A 24,852-nucleotide genomic window follows, 5' to 3' on the forward strand; every position below is an offset into this window, starting at 1 on the left:
TCTTGCTAATAATTTTTAAGTAACTTTAAATCTCGGTACAGTTACTTCAATATTGTTTATATTTCCCTATGATGAGGGTATTAATAATTCGCTCGAATTGCTGTTTCAAATGTATCATTTCCCTTTTAATAAATGGTATTTCCACAACGCTCATTTGTCGCATGACTTATGACAATTTATCAATCAATTAATCATTTATAAAAATTCGTTTTTATTTCTTAACACATTTTTACAAAATACAAATAACATTATTGGTAACATAGAAAAAAGTATATACTATTTGAATACATATAAGTATGCCTGTAAACTTATGGCAGATTTTACAAATTACATTTGGTATGTTTCAGTTGGCTAACTCCAACTTCATTTACATTGTGATGTACAACTATTTTAACATTTAATTAAAAAAAATAACAAAAAAAATCTTCAATAAATATTGTCACACATATTCAATAAATTATTAATGGCGAGAGTTAGACATCACAGATGTATGGGTCACACCCTACGTTGTAGCTTATATCAAATTAGTTGCCAGCGGTATTTAAGTTCGATGCCTCCGTAACGCCATCCGTTGACAGAGTGGCTTGGTGCATTAGTTTGTCCATCTCTTCCTTGGTGGCGCGCTTAAAGAAACCGGCCTTATACATGCCATATGTTATTAAGGCCAGGACCAGCAGACCACCTATTACGGACACTATTATAACCCATATGGGTGTACCGTACAGCTGATGCTTCGAAATAATATTGTACTCTATATTTTTGGCAACAGCCAAAGTTGTGCCCAAGGGGTCACCAGTCTTTTGTACATTCAAACCAACAACGACCACAAAGAACTCCCAGGGTTCGATTAGAATCTGATTGACCGCCTTCAGGTCCACGTGGTATTTCATGGTGACTGTTAGCGGCTTATTGGGTTTGAAATCGTACAGGGGGATTACAGCTTGGACACATATTGTGGTCTCGGGATCGTTACAATTGAAGACTATCGTACGATTGACCGGAAGGGTTCCTTTCAAATCCTCGCCCAACAATTCATACGATTTTGGATTGGCAATCCGAGCATAATTTTCCTTGTTGACAGTTAAAGTTGCCGCTTCACGACGTCTGCGTCGACGCGATGCTGAGCCAGACATAAATGAATCTGAGAGAAAACAAAAAAAATTAATTAATTAATATTCGCCCTAACTTTATTTCTCTTCGCTAAACACTTACCGCCAAAGGACTCTTCTCTAATATTGAACTCATTTATGTGACCCATATTGGTGGAGTCGTAATGCATGCCATTGTTGTTGCCTGCTCCGTCGCCAATTGAGGCAATTTTGCCGGTAAATTGTGTCGAGTAGCTGGATGTTTTCTCCACTGCGTTCATCAGGATTTGCGTGGTATTCTGATAGAACTGAACATCCTTGATTTGTGAATCGTAGACGGCTTGCATTGTGATGTTGCTCAAATCAATAATTGGTATATTTTTGTTATTTCCTGAGTTGATGTAGGCCACGGGTATGTCAAATACGACTTTCATAGAACCGATATTACTGGGTCCAACACTCTTGATCTGTTGATGTATAAAACAAAACACTTGCATTAGAATGAGTACATTACAAATATGTCAATATAAGTCGGGAATTTGCTTTATTGAGGCGTTTACCACTTCTAAAAAGAGAGTATTGGGCAAAATGGCAATGGACTTAAATTGGGTGTTAAATGCTAATATGACACACTGGCTAATATCTACATCTGACAGGGGGACGACCTTACACTAGTTTTATTATTAGTACAAATATTGAAGGCATGTGGGGAACAATTTCGTATTATAAGAGAAAAAAAATTAACTATTTATGGGAGTAGACCGACATATCTGCATATAAGATCGGGTTATAATTGGGATATACGAAGCAGGAAAAAATTGGATACTAATTGAACATTTTATGAGAATTATTTGCATTCAAAGTGTTGACATTTTGGGGCGGGAACGAGAAGCAGCGGACATTATTTTCAAACATGGATAAAATTAAGAGAGTTATAATTCAAAATGTTGTCCTTTTTGTGGGAGGTACATAAATGAGAGGTGAAATATTGTTGATTGGATTGGCACTAATTTCACGTTTTACTAAAACAGTTTTTAATCATAATTTTTAAGTTTTGTGGGTGAGGTACAAGAAATAGCGAACCAATATTGACCATTGTGGCATCTGACTTGGCCATATCAAATGATATATACCCTTTGTAGCCAAACTATCTGAATTAATAAACATTGACAATTAATAACTAGTAATTAAAAGCCAAAAGTCGGGAGACTATATGACACTCTACACCACTATGCATTTTTAGTAGAGCTCCCGTAACAAAGCGAGCTATCAACAATTAGAGCAGTTTTAATTTGGTTTCAGAGGGAACTAATATATGGAACTAATATATATATATGGGATGCATATCGTATATATATATATGTATATATATATATATATATATATATATATATATATATATATATATATATATATATATATATATATATATATATATATATATATATATATATATATATATATATATAAAAGTACCTGAATTAAAGCGTGTTTTACTCTAAACTTCGTGTACCAGTAAGACCGTTTGGATAATGTAGTTAAATTTATCAAAAAAAAAACATATAGTGAGTGAAGCCGATATATGGAGCCATACCAAAACGGAAACAACAATTTTATACTTCAAAGATTGTCATCTATCAATTCTTCTAAAATACCAAATTTGAAACAATTTCATGAGTAAATGTGACTAGGATTATCAATATACCGAATATCGGTGGATATCGATTTATGTGCGCTATAGGTATTCTATATTTCGCCACCGGAGCTATAACCCGTAGCTCGTAGGAAAATATGGCAAAAATCATCAAAATACCGAATATCGGGAGGTACCGTTATATGGGGGCTACACTAAAACGTAGGTCTATACATACAATGTTTCGTCACCGGAGCTAGAACCCATCATGGCCAACAAGTTCCAATTTTTAGACAAATCCGCGAAAAAATGCGGCAAAAATAATCAAAATACCTAATATCGGAAGGCACCTCTAGTATGGGGGCTATACCAAAACGTGGGCTATACCTATACATACAATGTTTTGCCATACAAGGTATAACCTATTATAACCTACAAATACCGATTTTTAGACAAATCCGTGAAAACTGTGGCAAAGATCATCAAAATACGGAATATCGAGAGGTACCGTTATATGGGGCTATACCAAAACGTGGACCTATACATACTATGTTTCCCCACATGAGCAAAAATCCATTATGACCCACAAATACCAATTTTTATACAAAACCGTGAAAAAATGTGGGAAAAATTAACAAAATACCGAATATCGAAAGGTACCAATACCAACCATCCTAGGCACAACAAAAATTGTTCTGCTCAATTTTGATGCTCTATGTCAAATAATGTGGACTTTATTTAACAGAAAGACAGATGGACGGACAGACAGACGGGCATCGTTAAATCGACTTAATTTTATGCTGATTATGAATATATACACTACGATGAATATTTAGGGATGTTATAAACGGAATGACAAAGTTAATATACCCTCCTATCCAAGGTGGGGGGTATAATAAACAAGTTATAAAGCAGTAAGTTCGGCCGGGCCGAACTTTGAACACCCTCCACCATTTGAAACGAATTTGGACATTTTCAAAAAACAAAATCCGTTAAAAATTCTGGTAAAATCGTAAAAATACCGAATATAGCCGTTATATACCGAAATACCGAATATAGCCGTTATACGGCATTGTTTGTTATAGTCATTACCGTTAAACTGTGAATAATGTAGCATCATCAAAATACCGTATAGACGTGGACCTGCATAGACAATTTTCTGTCACAGGCTGTAGCACCAATTTCGAACTTCAAATACGACATCTCAAACAATTTCGGTGAGTATTGTACCTAAAATCGTCAAAATACCGAATATAGGGAGGTACTGATATATGGGGCCTATACGAAGTCCTGGACCTGCATACAAAATTTTCTGTTACAGGCTGTAGTTCCCATTACGAACTCTAAATACGTAATTTTAAACTACTCCGGTGAATAATGTCGCTAAAATCATCAAAATGCCGAATATCGGGAGGTACGGTTATATGGGGGCTATATGAAAACGTGGACCTACGTGACCCATTTACGAATTTAATCTGTCTGCTCGCAAAATAAACATGTGTGGAAAATTATAGCCTTCTATCTCAATTCTTTCGAAAGATAGCGTGATTACAACAGACAGGCTGACATCGCGAAATCGACTTAGAATTTTAGGCTGATCAAGAATATATATATACTTTGTTGAGTCTAACATGAGTATTTCGAGGAGTTACAAACGGAATGACAAAGTTAATATACCCTCCATAGAATGATTATGGATATAAAAATATGATAGAACAGTGTTGACATTTTTGTTCTGGATACTGTAGTTATTTTGTAGTACCAAAGTAGTTAGGCTTAATTCCACAATTGTTGTTTTTATAAAAACAACGTTTTTATCGTCACATGGGTAAAAATGTTTTTGTCATAGGAGTTTGCTAGGGAGAATATCCCCAGACAAAAGCCAAGGGCGAAGCGAATCCATGGTATTCCCTGCCTTAACCCCTGGTAAACATTGCCATGTTTCTCCACTAATAAACAAACGCTGTTTTTATAAAAAACACAAGTATGGGATCAATCGAACTATTTTGCAACAACAAAATGTTATATTTCGGATAGGTCGCTTGAGACATTTCAAATGCAGAGAATCAGGAGGTACCTCTCAGGTGGTGGTATGCCTAACTGTAAATGTGTGGTATAAACCAAACATGGACCTATTTTTAAACTTATTCAAGAAAAGCCGGAATAGGGGGAAATATATTTTTGAGGTGTTTTAAAAAGAAAGACGAAATAAAAGCACTCTTCATTTTAAAAATCTAATTAAAATAAAATTAAAGAAAATATTATGGGAAGAAGAAAAAATTAGTATGGGAAAATATTCAGGGCTGTCACAGAAACCATGTCGGTTTTGCTTATTGTCGTTTTTGTAAACCAATGTAGGTTTCATTTGGTGTCATGAAACCAAGTTGGTTTTGTCAATTTCGAATGTAAATAAGATCAATGTTCGAAACAGCTGTTATTGCTTACATGTGTTGTTTGTTTAAATAAATAAGTAAGATGGCATCAGCAGTGGTAGTTTTTGTGTTGTTGGACGAAGAACGCTCAGAAAAGGTGACGAGAAAAGCTCTTCGAGATTTCAGCAACCCACTGGAGTTGCCGGAGATAGCGTAAGTAAATTTTTTTATTGTGAACTTACTCATAAAGGTGCTTTGCAGATTAATGGTTTATGGTCCTTTAAATATCCTTTAAAAAATCTTGAAAAAAATCCACGTTTATAGTCCTTTCAATGTCCTTTAAAAAACCTTTAAAAAAAACCACGTTTATAGTCCTTTAAATATCCTTTGAAAAATCTTTAAAAAATCCACGTTTATAGTCCTCTCAATGTCCTTTGAAAAATCTTTAAAAAATCCATGTTTATAGTCCTTTCAATGTCCTTTAAAAATTCTTTAAAAAAATCCACGTTTATAGTCCTTTAAAAATTCTTTAAAAAAATCCACGTTTATAGTCCTTTAAAAATTCTTTAAAAAAATCCACGTTTATAGTCCTTTAAAAATTCTTTAAAAAAATCCACGTTTATAGTCCTTTAAAAATTCTTTAAAAAAATCCACGTTTATAGTCCTTTAAAAATTCTTTAAAAAAATCCACGTTTATAGTCCTTTAAAAATTCTTTAAAAAAATCCACGTTTATAGTCCTTTAAAAATTCTTTAAAAAAATCCACGTTTATAGTCCTTTAAAAATTCTTTAAAAAAATCCACGTTTATAGTCCTTTAAAAATTCTTTAAAAAAATCCACGTTTATAGTCCTTTAAAAATTCTTTAAAAAAATCCACGTTTATAGTCCTTTAAAAATTCTTTAAAAAAATCCACGTTTATAGTCCTTTAAAAATTCTTTAAAAAAATCCACGTTTATAGTCCTTTAAAAATTCTTTAAAAAAATCCACGTTTATAGTCCTTTAAAAATTCTTTAAAAAAATCCACGTTTATAGTCCTTTAAAAATTCTTTAAAAAAATCCACGTTTATAGTCCTTTAAAAATTCTTTAAAAAAATCCACGTTTATAGTCCTTTAAAAATTCTTTAAAAAAATCCACGTTTATAGTCCTTTAAAAATTCTTTAAAAAAATCCACGTTTATAGTCCTTTAAAAATTCTTTAAAAAAATCCACGTTTATAGTCCTTTAAAAATTCTTTAAAAAAATCCACGTTTATAGTCCTTTAAAAATTCTTTAAAAAAATCCACGTTTATAGTCCTTTAAAAATTCTTTAAAAAAATCCACGTTTATAGTCCTTTAAAAATTCTTTAAAAAAATCCAAGTTTATAGTCCTTTAAAAATTCTTTAAAAAAATCCACGTTTATAGTCCTTTAAAAATTCTTTAAAAAAATCCACGTTTATAGCCCTTTAAAAATTCTTTAAAAAATCCACGTTTATAGTCCTTTAAAAATTCTTTAAAAAAAATCCACGTTTATAGTCCTTTAAAAATTCTTTAAAAAAAATCCACGTTTATAGTCCTTTAAAAATTCTTTAAAAAAAAATCCACGTTTATAGTCCTTTAAATTGTTTAAAAAGTCCGCATTTTTAGTCCTTTGAATATCCTTTAAAAATAGTTTAAAAAAACACATTTTTTACTCCTTTGAATATCCTTTAAAAATTGTTTAAAAAATCCAAAGCAAATGAAAAGTGACAGCTCTAAGCATCTTGGTTTATTTCCAATAACAAAAGCAATAACATTGGCTTCTATGACAACCAAAACCTATAAAATTCTAATTCGAAAATAAAACCGATAACATTGATTTTCATGACACCAAATCATTTTTTTCTTGTCGTTTTTAAAACCAATAGTAACAAAATTGGTTTCTATGACAGCCCTGATTATAGAAATATACAAAAAAATCCTGATCGAGAACATAGGAGATTTGGAAACATTATGACAACATTATTATTTGCATCGTATCGATAACACCTGAGTTTCCTAAAAAATATGTAAACGGTAACACATTCATATTTTACTCACATCATAGAGATTAATCACTTCAGCTGTATTGCCTGCCTTTTCCAAGTTGATATGCTCTGTGATTGGCTTTCTGAATCGAAAGAAATGACAAAACGTTCAGTATCCAAGAAATACATTTACACTAGTTTACAACTCACCCAACAGCAACAATTTCGGTGAACTCGGTTAGGGTAATCACATCTGAGGCAATGTTATCCCTGTCGTTAAGTTCCCTTCCAGTGCTGAAGACCTTGGCCACTATGGTCATACTTTGTCCCGATATGTTGCTTGTATCGAATATCACTGTGACAGTGTCCTTTGAGCCCTTGGCCATTGGTTGGCCCCGATTGAGGTCACATATTAGAGAGACATCCTGATTATTCGTTTTGCAGTTGGAGGGAATTTTGGCAAACGGCATACGATTGGAGGAGGTGATGTTGATCTGGGGTAAATAGGCAGTTTCACCGTTGTTTGAGACATCATAGGAAACGCTGAATGTGCGGCTACTACCCAAGACGAATTTATTTCTGTAAGGGCGTGAAGTCGAAAAACACAATCAAGACATTGACGGACCGTTGAAAAAAATCATTTACTCACTCTAAATTACTTTTAACTTGCAAATCGGCCACACAAATTTCCGAGGCACATCCGGTGCTGAAGATAATCTTCTCCGTGTGGGATGAAGGCTCTGCGGGGTCTACAGCAGCACAAGTTTCACAGAATTCTGTTGTAAACAAATAGAAAAAAACAGTATTGGCTTTTATTTTGTTGTGTCATATGGTCAGGTTTAAACCCTTTTCTATGTTTACTAAGGGACAAAAAGGTAACAAAGACTTCTCTTGAATTTTGTCACAAGTTGTTTTCAATTAGGTGTGTCTGGTCACTAATTCTTTTCCAGCAACTTCTTTTCGAGAGAGTAAGGTAGTCTTATTCTCTTTTGCAAGAATCCATTGAAAAGTAAACAGACGGATTTCCTGACAAAACCTGGCAGCAAAAATATATTATCTGCCATAAAAATAAGCAAAGCATGTAATTTTCATTAAAAACTAACAATAAACATGCTTTTGCGTTCAGCCGTGCCGATCTTTTTATGCACTCCCTTATTGAAAGTGATACGTTTCTTAAAATATATCTAAACTCACCAAGGTCCCCCATTGGAGCAACCCAAGGAAATGGCGAGGATTTTGTGGCTAATTCCGAAGCCATTATTTTCTTTGTCTTACCCCTTAGTAAGCCATGCCATTTTTCTCCACTGAATAACTAACGAAGTTTTTATAAATACAACAAAAACATATTGAAGCCTGCTTGCTTGGAAATTTGAAAATTAAACCAGTAAAAAAAGGTCAAAAGTCTATGTATATTAAGTGGAGGTAGACGCAAAAAAATTGACGGAGGGTGAATCAGAACCGATTTTCATCAAATTTGAAGTACTTGCTTCTAGGCTGAATTAGGTGGTATGTGCCTAAATCTACTCCATTTGGGCTGATTTTAACCTGTTGGTGCACAATAAACGTCAAATCGGACAAGTATATATATATGGGAGCTATAGCTATATCAGAAACGATTTTCACTAAATTTGAAGTATTTGCTTCTAGGCCGAATTCGGTCGTACGTCCTAAAATCATTTTCTTTTTGGATGATATTAACCTTTTGTGCACAATAAACCTGAAATCGGATAAAGATAAATATGGGAGCTATACCCATCATCTGAACCAATGTTGATAAAATTTGGGCGGGGAACAGGCCAGGTCCGACATCTGGTACCAAATATTTTGGAGTGTATATTGCGAATGTGAGGGACTTATATATCAAATCGGATGAATCAGATATATGGGAGCTATATCTGAACCGATTTTAACCACCATTTTCAATAGAGTTTGTTATCGGGGCCAAACAAATGAGTTGTGGAAAATTTCATATTAATCGGATAATAAATGCGACCTGCACTTTTTTACAAATATACATGGACAGTTCCGGCTTTCCAAATCCTACCTTCAGTATTCGGAATGCCATTGGCCAATCCATAGCGCAATTCCATTTCAATCGGTTTGAATATGGTTTCCACATTGAAACGGACATTACAATCGATTTCGGTGCACTGCTCCTTCGTCGTGGCTGTAGATTTGAATTTCATTTCGTTGCTATTCGTGGAGGCGATTTGAACCCGCTTCACTTGGGGATCCAGAATAACGTGCATGTTCAGTTCTTGGGATTGTGTTTTAGGCGAAGTTGTGATAATGCTGTAACACACTTTGACTCGGAAGGATGTTTGTTCTGGCTTGATTTCACGCGTTGCCGAAGAAATACTGGCCTTAATGGAGACCACCGGATATGAACGATACACGAATACTGTTTCCGCATTGGGAGCACCAATGGCAAAATCATTGAAACCATTGCCATCAATGTCCGAACCCTTGGAGAGACCGTGACCAAACATTGCTTGGCCGTAGGCGGACTTTTGGGCACTGTTAAAATCGAAACGCTGACTATGACGTTCGCGTAGACCACGTTCGCTACCCAAATAAACGAATACAGATCCGTCCTTGGCGAACGGAGCACTGACTGCAATGTCATTGAAACCATCATGATTGATGTCGCCCAAGGCGGTGAGTGTGCTGCCAAATCGGGCCTTGCCTCGAATGGGTGACAATATAGTATTGCGTTCAAAATTCATCTGAAATTAAATAGAAACTCAAAACAGGTTGTTGATGGAGTCTGCACTTGACTTACATTCCCTTCGTTGAGGAAAACATAAATGGCACCATCATCGAATGATCCCGAAATACTGTGCTGCGGGGCAGAGACGATCACATCGGTCAGACCATCGCCATTGACATCCTCGGCTAAAACCGCATAACCAAAATACTCTCCAAACTGTGTACCGCGAAATACGTAAAGTTTGTTCAGCGAGTTCCTAGCAAAATCGAAGATATATGCCTAAAGTAAGGAAGGAAACTATTAGTTCACTCTGCACCCTCCATTTATTGCAATCGTTTCGTCCTAAACTTACCAATCCCGATTGTTGGTTATCTTGAGGAGCCGAGGCAACGTATAATAATTTCTTGCGATCATTCGAATCGAAATAGCCAGATGCCACAGAATAACCGAAGTAAGAGTCGTCGGGCTGATCGAAATTTTTGGGATTTGGTATGTCGACTTCGTATCTTGTAAACGGTGCGGGCTGAACGTCGGCCTGTCTGGTAATGCGTGTCCGTGACACACTGCTGGTATCGCGACGGCTCAAACTAGGTTCGTCAGTGTCCACCACCTTGCGATAACGTATCACGGATCCCTTCCATGTGTGTATACCTGGAGCACCAATCAAGAACTCTTCGTTGTCGGGAGTGACATGGGCACTGATGCCCTGTTCGCCCAACATGTAATAATAAATGCGCTTTCCATTCTCATCTGTGACTTGTTCCTGCTTGCCACGTAATGGCGATATTCTTGTCACGTTAACCGGATTCTGAGTCAGCGTGTTATTGATCCAATAGCAGATACCGTGCATTAGGTAATCATTTGTAGCAGGTGTGATAAAACGAGGAGCACATACGATAAGTTTGTCCGTATCAGTCCGACCTCCGTCTATGGATGCTCCCAGCCATTGGTGATCTTTCATCTCCGAGTCATAGGAATATTCACTGACCGGAACATTGATATTTCCACGATCATCGAACACATAAGTGTTGCATTTCGGTGTGCCAGTTAGAGTACAGCGATAAATGGCACCGGTTTCATTGACAGCGCGCTGCTCCTCCAATGTTGACTGAGCACGTGGAGCACCGACAATAATGCTGCAATGATAAGAAAATACGAAAAACTTTACATCTTCATATTAAAGAATTCAACTGTCAATTTTTATCTTTGACTTCAAAGTCGAGGAACAGATGTTCCTTCGATGTAAAAATAGTCTATACAATTTGTAGATTTTCGGTGGATATATGTTTACGCCAAATATTTAAAAACAACAAATTTTATTAATAAATAAACGAATCGGTTCGAAAATTAGTATACTAGACAAAAGTGATTGTGTCTTCGATCCTGAGTACTTATTTGGGGTCTGAAGTACTTAACACGCCTACGTTTTATACCCTCCACCATAGTATGGAGGACATATTAAGTTTGTCATTCCGTTTGTAACACCTCGAAATATACATTTCAGATCCCACAAAGTATATATATTCTGGATCAGCATAAAATTTTACGTCGATTTAGCGATGTCCATCTGTCCGTCTGTGGAAATCACTCCAGCTTCCGAACGAGTTGAAGTAGATTGATAAAATTTTACTCAAATGTATATTATGTAAATGGGCCATGTAGGTCCACGTTTTGGTATAACCCCCATATAACGGTACGCCCCGATATTCGGTATTTTGATGATTTTTGCGTCAATATTCATCGGAATTGTTTTAAATTTGGTATTTGAAGCTACAAATGAACACTGCAGCCTATGACAGAAAATTTTCTGAGAAGGTCCACGTTTTTGTATAGCCCCGATATAACGATACCTCCCGATATTCGGTATTTTGATTATTATGACAAAAGTTACTTATGCAGGTCCATGTCGTCGTATAGACCCTAATGTGACAGCTACATTCATATATGAACTTTTATGGGGGAAATACCAAAATGTGTGGGCTGGTATTATCCACTTCCACACCTGCTCTAATATAACTTTAATGCCGTTCAATGCTGACATACGACAGACAATGAAACTATATCAATATAACGAGTATATTTGTAGGCAACTACGAAATCGTATCTGAAAACAGCGCCATTTACTTACGATTGACCATTTTCAAGGTAGATGTTACCTTGTCCGATTTGAGGTGGTAATTGTGCAATATGGGTACCTTTCTCTTAGGTTGAGAATCACAGACATTCTAATTATAACACGACACAGTTTAATCGTCTAATAAATATTTCATGTTTTCAAATGTTCAAATCATGGCAGAAATACCAGATAACAAAATAGGCGAAAAATACAACAGAAATAAGTCAAAATTGTAGGCAAGGAACATTTCTGGGCACATTTAATTGACATATAAAATTTGAGACAATTTGTTTTGCACCAATAAGAACATCTGATTTTGATACATTGAATAATTTTGTTGTCCTTATTATTTCCATTAAAAAATGGAAATGGAATTCAATTAAAAAAATTTTGTGTAAAAGCAAACAAAAAGTCGAAGACTCGAAATAAGACAAGAAATCAAAAAACAACCCTCCAAGTGAGAATAATTTGCAAAATCTGCTGCTCCAAATAATTGATTTTTCCGTGAATTCCTAAAAATGTGTTACCGGCTCAAATCATGGATATTTGAAAAACATTCCGGGTCTCAATCGTGGCTATTTTCAAAAAGAGGATTTTTTGATTTATTTTAGACCTAAAAATTATTATTTGTGAAATGAGAACAATTGTCTGTCTCGTTTAACAATAAAAATCCATACTGGATCCTATCCCGAACTTGTTTGTATGGATGTAAAAATGAACTTTTGATACCCTCCAGCCTTAGGGTAAAGGAAACATTTTAATATAAAAATATCTGAATTGAAAAATGCTTTACTTTAAATTGTATATACCAGACCGTTTGGATAATGCAGTTAAATTTATCAAAAACCATAAAATGAGTGAGGTAAAACACCATAAAGTGAATGAGGCCGTTATATGGGGCCCTACCAAAACGGGAACCTCAATGGAACATTTTATACTTCAAGGATTGTCAACTATCAAATTTTCTAAAATACCAAATATGAAACAATTTTGAGGTTAAATGTGACTAGGATTACCAAAATAGCGAATATCGGTGGGTATCGTTATATGTGCGCTATAGAAAAACGCACACTAAATATTCAATGTTCTGCAAAGGGCCAATTTTTAAGCAAATTCGTGGGAAAATGTTCCAAAAATCATCAAAATACCAAATATCGGGAAGTACCGTTATATGGGTACTATACCAAAACGACCTATATATCTCATTTTTAAACATAGACACAATAAATGCTAAATTTTGACGCTCTACGTCAAATGTCATGATTTAAACTGACAGACGGACATCGTTAAATCGACTTAAAATTTTATTCTGATAATGAATATTTAGTGATGTTACAAACGGAATGATTAAGTTAATATACCCTCCTTTCCAAGGTGGAGGGTGTAAAAATTGGGAACAGAGTCTTGTAAAATAATTTATTTTTGGGCAATTTCAAAACTATTCTCCTCTAGTTAAGAAGCTATGACATAATAAATATTCTGAATCGTTTTCAATTCAAATTGATTCCACAAATCGTACTCTATTCCAACCCTTCTTCCTTCCTTGGTTACATAAAAATACTACATGTTCTCCATTTTCATTTATATTTCATCCCAATCAATATCTCATATTTGGTTTGTATTTAAACTTTATCTCAAGTCTGTTTAAAAAAAAGTTCAGTCGGAGTTCCGACATTTAAATACTTATTTATGTTTACCTTAATTGAAGGACGTATCATAAAACTTAAATAATTCCAACTTTTCACTAAATCTAATATTAATATTTTGAAGAGAACTGAGAATAATATCACATTTAAGAGAATAATGATTATTAAATATTTTGAGCCTTGGTAGAATAGGTAATAGTTTTCAATTTTAATGATTGTGAAGACTTTTTTACTTTATGTATCTGTGGGGCGAATTCATATTACAACAATTTGTTTGTCATATCAATTTGCCCACATCTGGCCTGATAGGGCTAGCTTGTAATACTATCATGGTTCAAATGACCATTCTGGAACAATTCCACACAGAATTGCATACCAAAAACAGACTTCCATTTTTACAATTCGCGACTTTTCTGGAGACTACAATTAAAAACAACCGAAAACATTTTGAATCAATTCGTCCCAGCCGATCTCATTTGATGATTTATTATACATTTTTAAACGATTTTTTATATATGTACGATATATCATGTATGATTTTTTCGAAAGTTTTGAGGGGTGGTACAAGGCTGAGTGAACCACTATTGTTAATTTTCACACATGACACTTAGTGGTAAGTGTATTATGTCTTTGTGCGTTTGATTGTAACATGGGGAAGGAAGCGAGATATTTCCATAGCTTTGAGGATCTTTATAGAATCACTTTCTGAGTCGATTTATGCATTTCAGTCCGTCAGTCTGTCCATGTATTCTTGTGAACAAAATGCAGAATAAAATTTTCCAAACAATACTTATTTGGCTCAAGGACGAAACCTATTGAAATTGGTGAGACTCGGTTCAAAATAGATATAGCTCCCATATATATCTTCAACCGATTTCGGGTTAATTTTGGAACATTTGGTGGAACTCGGCTTCGATACATATTTTTTTAATATAATCCTTCTCGAAGTGATGTCGTGCACTCTATAGCAATATTATTTGACATAATATATAAAAATGTCTCCGTCAAATTTAGTGAAAATCAATTGGATATGCCTCCCATATATTACTTTACTCTGAAACTAAATTTTAACCAAATTTTCAATTTATAGCTAATTTGTTTGAAAAATGGCTACCACGCTTCAAATACCTTAAATCGGCGGAACTTTTATATGAAAGCTAAACGACTACTTGCTTCAATCTGTCCAGAAGTTATCATTATATTTTTTTACAAAAATATTAGTATTGTGAGGGGTTATAAACCTATGACGCAGAGCATGAAAATCGGTGAATAAACAGAACAAGTAATATTTTTATCGAGACACACAAAAAACAGAGCAATAATTTTACAATAAGCATTGTTTATTCTGCATCTGAGTTATGTCACCAAATTCTTGCGATCTTTGCGAATATCAAAAATACTACCTTTAAATTTTGTGACTCAGAAAAGAAATAAAAATTAAGAAATGTGTGATTCAAAAGTTTTATAGCACATTGGAAAGGGGTTATGGTTCGATCTTTTGAAACAAATATGTATATATAGTCACAAGTAAATCGAATTGCTCCAAACTTGGCTGAATTGGTTGTATTCTGAATTTGATCTATGATATAAAATTCAAACTACCAAAAAATTAAACTTTCTATTTAAACATAAAAAAGTCAAAAGTTAATTTCGTTGAAGCTATGGCTATATCTGAGTCGAATTTAACCAAGTTTTATAAACTTGCTTTTAGGTACATGCCTATTTAGTGAGATATTTTTCATTTGGTCCACAATAAACTTGAAATCGTTCGAAGATATATATGGGATAAGATTTAGAAGATTTTCTAAAAGAATTTTAGTTTTATTTAATTCTTTGGTTCCTCTTCTATTGAGCTTGCGATCTCGTCACTTGGGTAAAAAATGTTTTTTTTGTCATAGAAGTTATTTTTGAAATAACTTCTGGGGAGAATATCCCAGACAAAAAACAAGGTAGCTGATGAGGATTGGTGTCCTTTCCGAATCCTAGGTATTCCCTGCCTTACCCCCTGGTAAACATTACCAGGGGTTCTCCACTAATAAACGAACGTTGTTTTTATAAAAACAACAATAAAGGGAATAAGCCTGACCTGACCAGGAAAAGTTTTTTCTCAATTGTACATCGACAAAGAGACGACTCGTTTCTATGCATATCACCAAGAGACAAACATTTTCTTATGACATGAGAGTGATGTTTTCCATTGAAGAAGAGGCATTCCTTATATATATAAAATAATACTATAAATAACATGATATATCATTAAACTACAAGGTAGTTTGTAAAGATAACATACAATAATGGTATGTGCAAAAATCCATACTATTCGGCCAAATAAAAGGCAAATCGGACGAAGATATATTGGAGCTATATCTATTTTTTTGCCGATTATCTCCAATTTCAATAGGGTTCGTCCTTGGACCAAACAAATGTTGTTTGGAAAATTTCATCTCAATCGGATAATAAATGCGACCTGCATTTTGTTCACAAGAATACATGGACAGACGGACGGACGGACTGACATGCATAAATCAACTCAAAAAGTGATTCTATGGAGATCCTCAAAAGTAACTATGGGTCTATCTCGCTTCCTTCTCCATGTTACAAAGAAATGCACAAAGACATAATACCCTTACCACCATGTGGTGTAGCGTATAAAAATCATCAAAAGGAGAGATTTGACAAAAGTTTGCGTACCATAAGTGTTTCACAAGCATTGATAAAAATCGTTATGACAAACTATTTTTATAATATTATTCTCAAGCTGTATTGCCATTTATTTAAATAAACCATCGTTTATTTCTTTTCGGTGTTTATATCAAGGGGTAAGACAGGTACCCATTGTATTAGTGATATTAACATTTGATTTGTAATGTTAAAAGTAACGCATTCGTGCCAAATAATTGTTAGCTTTAATTTGACTTATCAATCCGAAATAAGTTCGAATTCTTTCAACCGATTCATTATTCATCTTTTCGTAGTATTATGATGATTAATAGCAAACAAAAACAATAATGGTCTACAACGCAGCTGTCATGCTATATTTTAAGTCGCTCAGGGAAACAAAATGCAATTTCAGACAACACCCAATATCTTACGTATTTTCATATTTGCTGACCGCTGTGAAAACAAACGCAATTATTTTACATTTTCTTTGCTCATTGTGACAAGCTTATAATTCTGAAATCTCTATAAGCAACAGACTATAAATATATATATATATATATATATATATATATATATATATATATATATATATATATATATATATATATATATATATATATATATATATATATATATATATATATATATATTTATAGTCTGTTGCTTATAGAGATTTCAGAATTATAAGCTTGTCACAATGAGCAAAGAAAATGTAAAATAATTGCGCTTGTTTTCACAGCGGTCAGCAAATATGAAAATATATATATATATATATATATATATATATATATATATATATATATATATATATATATATATATACATATATATATATATATATATATATATATATATATATATATATATATATATATATATATATATATATATATATACATATATATATGACTAGCCGAATCCGGTGCGCCTCGCTGCCCCTTTTATGCATTCAAAATTTTATATATAAATATTTCGTGTTTTTTAAATAAAAAAAATACAAATTTAAAAAACGTGTTTGTTTTAATGGTTTAGGATATACAATATTTTTACACTCCCCACCTTGGAAAGGAGAGTATATTAGCTTTTTCATTCCTTTTGTAACATCCCTAAATATTCGGTGTTGAACCCTTACAGTACATATATTCATAATCAGCATACAATTCCAAATCGAGTTAACGATGTTCGTCTGTCTGTCTGTTGAAATCACGATACAGCCCACATTAGGTCAAGCATCAAGTAAGTTAAGCGTCAAAATTTAGCAGAACAATTTGTATTGTGAAAATGAGATATATTGGTCTTTGTTTTGGTATAGTCCCTATATAACGGTACCTCCAGATATTGGGTATTTTGATGATTTTTGCCACAGTTTTTTTTCACGGATTTGCCTACAAATTTGTTTTTGTAGGTCATAAAGGGTTCTAGCTCGTGTGGCGAAACATTGTATGTCTAGGTCCCCGTTTTGGTATAGCCCCCATATAACGGTACCTTCCAATATATAGCTTCGGTGGCGAAACATTGTATGTATAGGTCAACGTTTTTGTATAGCCCCATATAACGGTGCCTGCCGATATTTGGTATTTTGATGATTTTTGCCACATTTTTTCACGGTTTTGTTTAAAAATTGGTATTTGCAGTTCATAATTGATTCTAATTTATTCTAGTATTCAATTTCATTTTTTCCTATAGCGCAAATATACGATACCCCCCGATATTCGGTATTTTGATAATCCTAATCACATTTACCTACGGATTTGTTTCAAATTTGGTATATAGGAAGATTTGGTAGATGACAATCCTTGAAGTATAATTTACAATAGAGGTTCCCGTTTTGGTATGGCCCCATATAACGGCCTCACTTACTCTATGGGCTTTTGATAAGTTTAACTGCATTATCCAAACGGTCTTACTGGTATACGAAGCTTAAAGAGTTGAATTCAGATAATTTTACATATAAAAATGTCTCCTTTACACAAAGGTGGAGGGTATTTAAAGTTCGGCCCGGCTGGACTTAATGTTTTTTTACTTGTCTTTCCTTCAGGAACGTAAACAAACAAATCGATAGTTCTTCCCTCACGTAAGCTTTCCACATACAGCTGACCATGAGAAAAGCAGGAACATGTCAAATTTAATTTAATTTTAATAATTTATTAATTGTCATAGCACATTCCAACCGTGCAGGAAATTGCAATCTTTTCAAGTAAAACGGCATTATTGTAGACTTATAAAAATTTTCATTTCTTTTCAATTGTTATGCTTTCGTTTTACTTGAACGAAATAACATAACCATATAAGTTTGTCTTGTTTCTAACAAAAAAAAAACGCCTGCGTCGACGGGGCTTATTGAATTGATCTTAAATTAACTTCTGGGGAGAATATCCCAGACAAAAAACAAGGGAACTATTGAGGATTGGTGGTTCTTTCCGAAACATGGGTATTCCCTGCCTAACCCTATGGTAAGCATTACCATCTTTCTCCTCTAATAAACAAATGTTGTTTTTATAAAAACAAAAATAATGGGATTAAGCCTGATTATTTTGCAACAACAAAATTCTCTAGCGATTTTGAAAGGTTGAGTTGTAAAATTTCTAGTTGTACAAAATGTTTAATTTTTATCTACTATTGTATAGCATCGTACAAAGGTGCATTCCGGTTTAAATATTTTGAAACTTTTACTTATGTTTATACTCTACAATACTATGTGTTGGGGGTATTATTTGTTTGGTTGGGCCAAAAATTATCTAACACCTCGAAATATTGATTTCCCACATAGGAAAGTATATATGGATCTTCCTATCTCGCCGAGCTGAGTCGATCTAGCTATGTATGTCCGTCCGTCCGTCTGTCCGTCTGTCCATGTTAATTTGTAATCACTCTACAGGTCGCAATAATTATCCGATCCTCACGAAATTGAAAATAGAGGTGGGATTAGGGTCAGAATAGAACCCTATTGTTTTTGGAGATGATCGCACGATATTTAGGGGTTGAAATTGACCAAAAACAGAAAAATTTCCTGATTTTGCAGTTGCTCTATAGGCCACAGTTATAAACCAATCGACGCAAAAATTTACATGCAGTTAGAGTTTGGGTCTGGACAGAAACCAATTTGAGAGGCCATCGGACAATAATTAGCGGGTAAAAAATACCCTAAATTTTATATTAGAAAATAGGAAAATTTCCACTAAACCGCAAATATTTTTAATCCTGGCCAAGTCACAAATACATTAAAAATTCACTTCTGACCATTAAATTGATGCTAATGGCCAAGAAATCGGATATATAGCAAAATTTGTACAATATATATGTAAAAAAAGTTATGCCATTTATTCTGCTTATAAATCAAGAACCGCTGGGCCGATTTTCAAAATTCCAATCAATTCGAAATGGTCTTTTGCAAGAAAAGGATAAAATCTAAGAAAATCGCTGGATAATATACCAACAAGTAAAAAAACATTAAGTTCGGCCGGGCCAAACTTTTAATACCCTCCACCTTAGGGTAAAAGAAACATTAGAAGAAATGTGGCAAAAACCATTAAAATGCCGATTATGGGGAGGTACCGTTATATGGGGGCTATACCAAAACGTGGACCTATAATTACAATGTTTCGCCACCGGAGCTGGAACCCATTATGACCCACAAATACCAATTTTTAGACAAAGCAGTGAAAAAATGTGGCAAAAACCATCAATATACCGAATATCGGGAGGTACCGTTATATGGGGGTTATATCAAATCATGGACCCATGCATGCAATGTTTCGCCACCGAAGCTGGAACCAATTATGACCAACAAATACCAATTTTTGTACAAATCCCTGAAAAAATGTGGCAAAAATCATCAAATTACCGAATATCGGGAGGTACCGTTATATGGGGGCTATACCAAAACGTGGACCTATAATTACAATGTTTCGCCACCGGAGCTGGAACCCATTATGACCTACAAATACCAATTTTAAGACAAATCCGTGAAAAAATGTGGTAAAAAAAAAACTAAAATACTAAATATCGGGAGGTACCTTTATATGGGGGCTATACCACAACGTGGACCTATACATGCAATGTTTTGCCACACGCTCAGGGACCCGCTATGACCTACAAATACCAATTTTAAGACAAATCTGTGAAAAAATGTGGCATAAATCATCAAAATACCGAATATCGGGAGGTACCGTTATATGGGGACTATAAAAGAACGTGGACCGATATATCTCATTTTCAATACCAACCATCCTAGACACAATGCAAATAGCTCTGCTAAATTTTGGAGCTCTACGTCAAATAATGTGGGCTGTATCGTGATTTCAACAGACAGACAGACAGACGGACAGACAGACAGACAGACAGACGGACATCGTTAAATCGACTTAGAATTTTATGCTGATTATGAATATATATACTTTATGGGGTCTAAAACGAATATTTAGGGATGTTACAAACGGAATGACAAAGTTAATATACCCTCCTTTCCAAGGTGGAGGGTATAATAAAACAGTTATATCTTTTGTTTCATTTTTGTCATATTGTTTTCAATTTGACTTACAATTTTGAATTGTAAATTTTCTAAATTTTTACACCCCCCAACACTACGTTTTGAGGGTATTATATGTATGTCGCAATTATAGTCCGATCCTCACGAAATTTTGCATGGGGGGTAGGGTCGGAATTGAAGCCTATTGTTCTTCGGATGTGCATTTAGAGGTTTAAATGGTTAAAAAAGTTTATTTTTTTCTAATTTTGTAGTAGTTCTATACGCCACAATTGAAAACTAATCGACACGGAATTCCGTATCGGAAGAGAGTTGAGCACAGGGAAGAAGTTTAGCATTTTGGATGACCATTGGATTATATTTAACTGTAAAATGGACCACAACTTTCGTGTGCAATTGTTTTGATTACTTCACAACACTTCGGAGTACGTAAATATTGGCCAAATTCTCCTGGTCAAAAACTTAAGGGTATCCTCTAGGCAGGGCTCTTTGGCATTATTTCAAAAATGAAATCTTCCAAAATGGATTTGGATATAAGGGGACTTCGAACATATTGTAGTGTTGTAGGGTATCACATGGTCGGCCCCGCACGACTATAGCCTTTGCTCACTTGTTTTAATTAAAATTGTGACTTCTTTGGCTAATAGTAAATTTTTTGAAATTTGAGAATCCTTTCTATTTTATCAATATATGAAAGCCAGCACTTTAAAACAAAAATTGAATCAAGTTTTTGCTACAGATTTGAATTTACCATTTAAAGGTTGACTGACAAAATTGGGAGATATTTTTAAGTACCATTAAGTTGGATGATACATTTTGTAACAATTACGTTTACTGGTATGTTTATAAGGAGGCGTGTTACAAAATTGGCCAAAAACCGAAAATATGCTACATTGTATATAGTTCACTGCTCTCAAAAAGCCTCAGAAGCAATAAAATTAATATACAATATTTGAGCCAGAATCTTTTTAATTATTTATGGTTTTTTTAAGATTTAGTAAAGCCAAGATTGTATTAGTGCATATTAATATAAATATACTTAAGGATGCTCTGTTGTGGAAAATAAATTTTAATGCTCACAATTCTTAATCGATTGTAGTAAAATCTTCCACTGTGTATTGTAAGTGCCCAGAGAACCTCTCTGCCAAAAAAAAAAATTCTTGTTAAAACACTTCTGAATTAATATTTTGTGAATATTTTTTAAACGCAATAGTTTTTCAATACTAAACCAATAAGGACAAGTCAAAAGTCGGGCGGGCCGACTATATGATACCCTACACCTCTATGAATATTTTGTAGAGTTCCCGTAGCAAAAAAATTATTTGGAGTAGAACATATCATCTACCAACATTTGGCTTTAGAGCAGTTATAATTTGGTTTGAGAGGAACAACATCCAAATCTTAGCAGATCTCGATAAAATTTGGCAAAGGTATTTCCAAGCTCTTAAGATACCAGGCATCAAATATCATTGTTGTCAAATGCATATTACTAATGTGAGGGACTTAAACGCCAAATCGGATGAAACATTTAAAACATCTAACATTTAACTGATTTTCACCAAATTTGAAGTATTTTCTTCTAAACAGAATTCGGTCGGATGTACCAAATCCCAGGACTTTTAAACAGATTTGGCCATTTGGCATACTATTAACCCGAAATCGGTTGAAAATATATATGGGAACTATATCTAAATCTGAACCGATCTTGATAAAATTTGGCAGATATATTTCTGGGCTGTATCTGATGTCTGATACCAAACATCATTCTTGTGATAGCGAATGTGGGGCACTTAAGCACCTAATCGGATGAAAAATATATATGGGAGCTAAAGCTATATCTGAACCGATATTCACAAAATTTATTATACTTGCTTCTAGACTGAATTCGGTTGGATGTGCCAAAATTCACGTAATTTGGACTTATATTGACCATTTGGTGCAAATCGGTTGAAGATATATATTGGAGCTATATCTAAATTTGAACCGATTCTCACCAATTTCAGTAGGATTCGTCCTTGGGCTAAACCAATATTGTTCGGAAATTTTCATCTCAATCGGATAATAAAGGCGATCTGCATTTTGTTCACGAGAATGCATGGACAGACGGGCGAATGATCAGGCGGACTGAAATGCATAAATTGACTCAGAAAGTGATTCTATAAAGATCTTTAAAAAATAACTATCTCCCTTCTTTCTCCATGTTACAATCAAATGCACAAAGACATAATACACTTACAACTAAGTGGCGTATGGTATAAAGAACATGGAAATGATTTTGGCAAAAAATTTGCACCAAGCTGTTATGTACATCTCCACCAGACGAGCAAAATCACATTATTTAGATAGCTATTAATTTAACTCAATTCATGCCATATATTTTATTGGATAATATTAACTTGGACGTGATAATTCGTGCCGTATTAAGTAATTTGCAATTTTCGGGAATTAATCTAATTATACTTATCTGCAGAATGACCAATTGTTCAGTGACACTTAATGCCACCAGAAAAATGAAATTCTAGCAAAACTTTGCCATTGAAAATTTGAAACATTGGACAAGGCAGAAACATTACCTCAAGCAACAGTTATTCATAAATTGTTGTTTTAATTTTGCTGGAAATAAAAAATAATTTTCAACATAATCTTATCGCTTTTAAAAAGTGGAGTAAAGGAAAAGGGCTTTATTCTTGGATGATAACATTTGTGTTGATGTCGATATAATGTTTAGCAGACTTCCAAAAAAATTCTGATAATTCCTCAAAATTGTTTACAAGGTTATGGAAGTGATGACCCATTCATTATCACAAAAATATTTATTTATGATTTACACCTCATTGTAATTGAAACTCAATACCGATCGATGAGTGTGTAAACAGTTAATGTAGTGGTTTAAAATCGATTTAAATTGCACATAGGTATCCAGTAATTCAGAACAGATATTCGAAATATTCAATGTATTTTAATGGGGCAGAGCTATCCAGGTATGGACAAATTTGTTTTTGGAAAGCTAGCATAAATATTGACTTCATTTGTGAGTATTTGCCAACATTATCGCAAACATACGTACAAACAATTGTTATCGTAAACAACACACACACAAACACTCATACGCGTACATATCAAGAGATAAAGAAGTGGAGATATGCAAGCCTTAGTATGACTTCATTCTACCGATACTAACTGTATTTTTTCCAACAAAAGCGGACAACGATTCCGATGATATTGATGACAAACCTTGCAAATTCATTGAGCTGTTATGAATCATTTCGATTTCGAAAATTCCACTTTACAAATGTTGATGAATCGCTAGGACATATCAATTGTCCGACTCTGAATGCAGTTACTCACCCCAAGGGTCTCAGATTAAGTGCAAATCCAAAATACGACGACTGATATTTCGGCATATCCGTGACGAAGCCAGGATCTTTGACGACAATATTCGGTTTCGGTGATATATTGAAACAATTGACGTGAGTTGTTAACAATAATAACAAGAGGATGCCAATGTTTGGCCACATTAACTTGAGTGGCAGCATCGTGTTTGAATTGGAATGCCGTTTGACGCGCACTCAACACTTTCGATACCCGGTCGACTAACTATTTTGCACAAACGTTTGTGTTTGTGTGATTTCAATTGAAGGCAATGCGACTCTCAAGCTATTTAAAGGCGTTCTTGACAACCTAGCGCGTTGTTGTCATAAATCGTACTGAAAATTCTATTCCGACAGCGATACAATGAAAGTTAACTGTGAATTGCGCTCACCGTACAATCTATTATCGGTCGAATGGAGTCTCTCCGGAACCGTACAATCTATCCAAAAGTACAGTTGAAGATAATATAATGAGAAAATTAACTACTTAGCCGGTAAAGAGTTAAGTGTGTGCTCAATGCACTCTTTGCTCTCTGTTAACTGTTTGCAAAAAATATTTAAAAAAAAAAATGAGAAAAACGAAAGAAAACAAAAACATTGCCAAAACAGTAAGCTGTTATTACAACTTTACAATATTCCTCCGACCTCCCCCTGCCCAATTATGTCACGTTAATAATTATAATACCGATTGCACCTTTGTATCATCTTCAAATTTGGTTATGTGTTGTTGTCTTCTTTGTCTGAGATTTCAGATTTTTAGCCAGTGTCAGCTTTTGTGTCAATTAT

At 34.1% G+C, this 24,852-nt stretch overlaps 1 protein-coding gene across 1 annotated transcript; it reads right to left on the minus strand.

Annotated features, from left to right (window-relative positions):
- Positions 1-187: 187 nt before the first annotated feature.
- On the minus strand, positions 188-24,408 carry LOC131804117 (integrin alpha-PS3-like). Its single transcript, XM_059126508.1, has 9 exons — positions 24,044-24,408; positions 10,139-10,922; positions 9,859-10,065; positions 9,121-9,802; positions 7,726-7,852; positions 7,287-7,655; positions 7,150-7,219; positions 1,213-1,555; positions 188-1,141 (listed from the first exon to the last, which is right to left on the minus strand). Exons 1-9 carry the CDS (start codon positions 24,229-24,231, stop codon positions 525-527), a joined length of 3,387 nt encoding a protein of 1,128 aa, XP_058982491.1. The 5' UTR covers positions 24,232-24,408; the 3' UTR covers positions 188-524.
- Between the last annotated feature and the right edge of the window lie 444 nt (positions 24,409-24,852).

The sequence above is a fragment of the Musca domestica genome, unplaced genomic scaffold (genome assembly GCF_030504385.1).
Source record: "Musca domestica strain aabys unplaced genomic scaffold, Musca_domestica.polishedcontigs.V.1.1 10, whole genome shotgun sequence".
Classification (NCBI taxonomy): Eukaryota; Metazoa; Arthropoda; class Insecta; order Diptera; family Muscidae; genus Musca; species Musca domestica.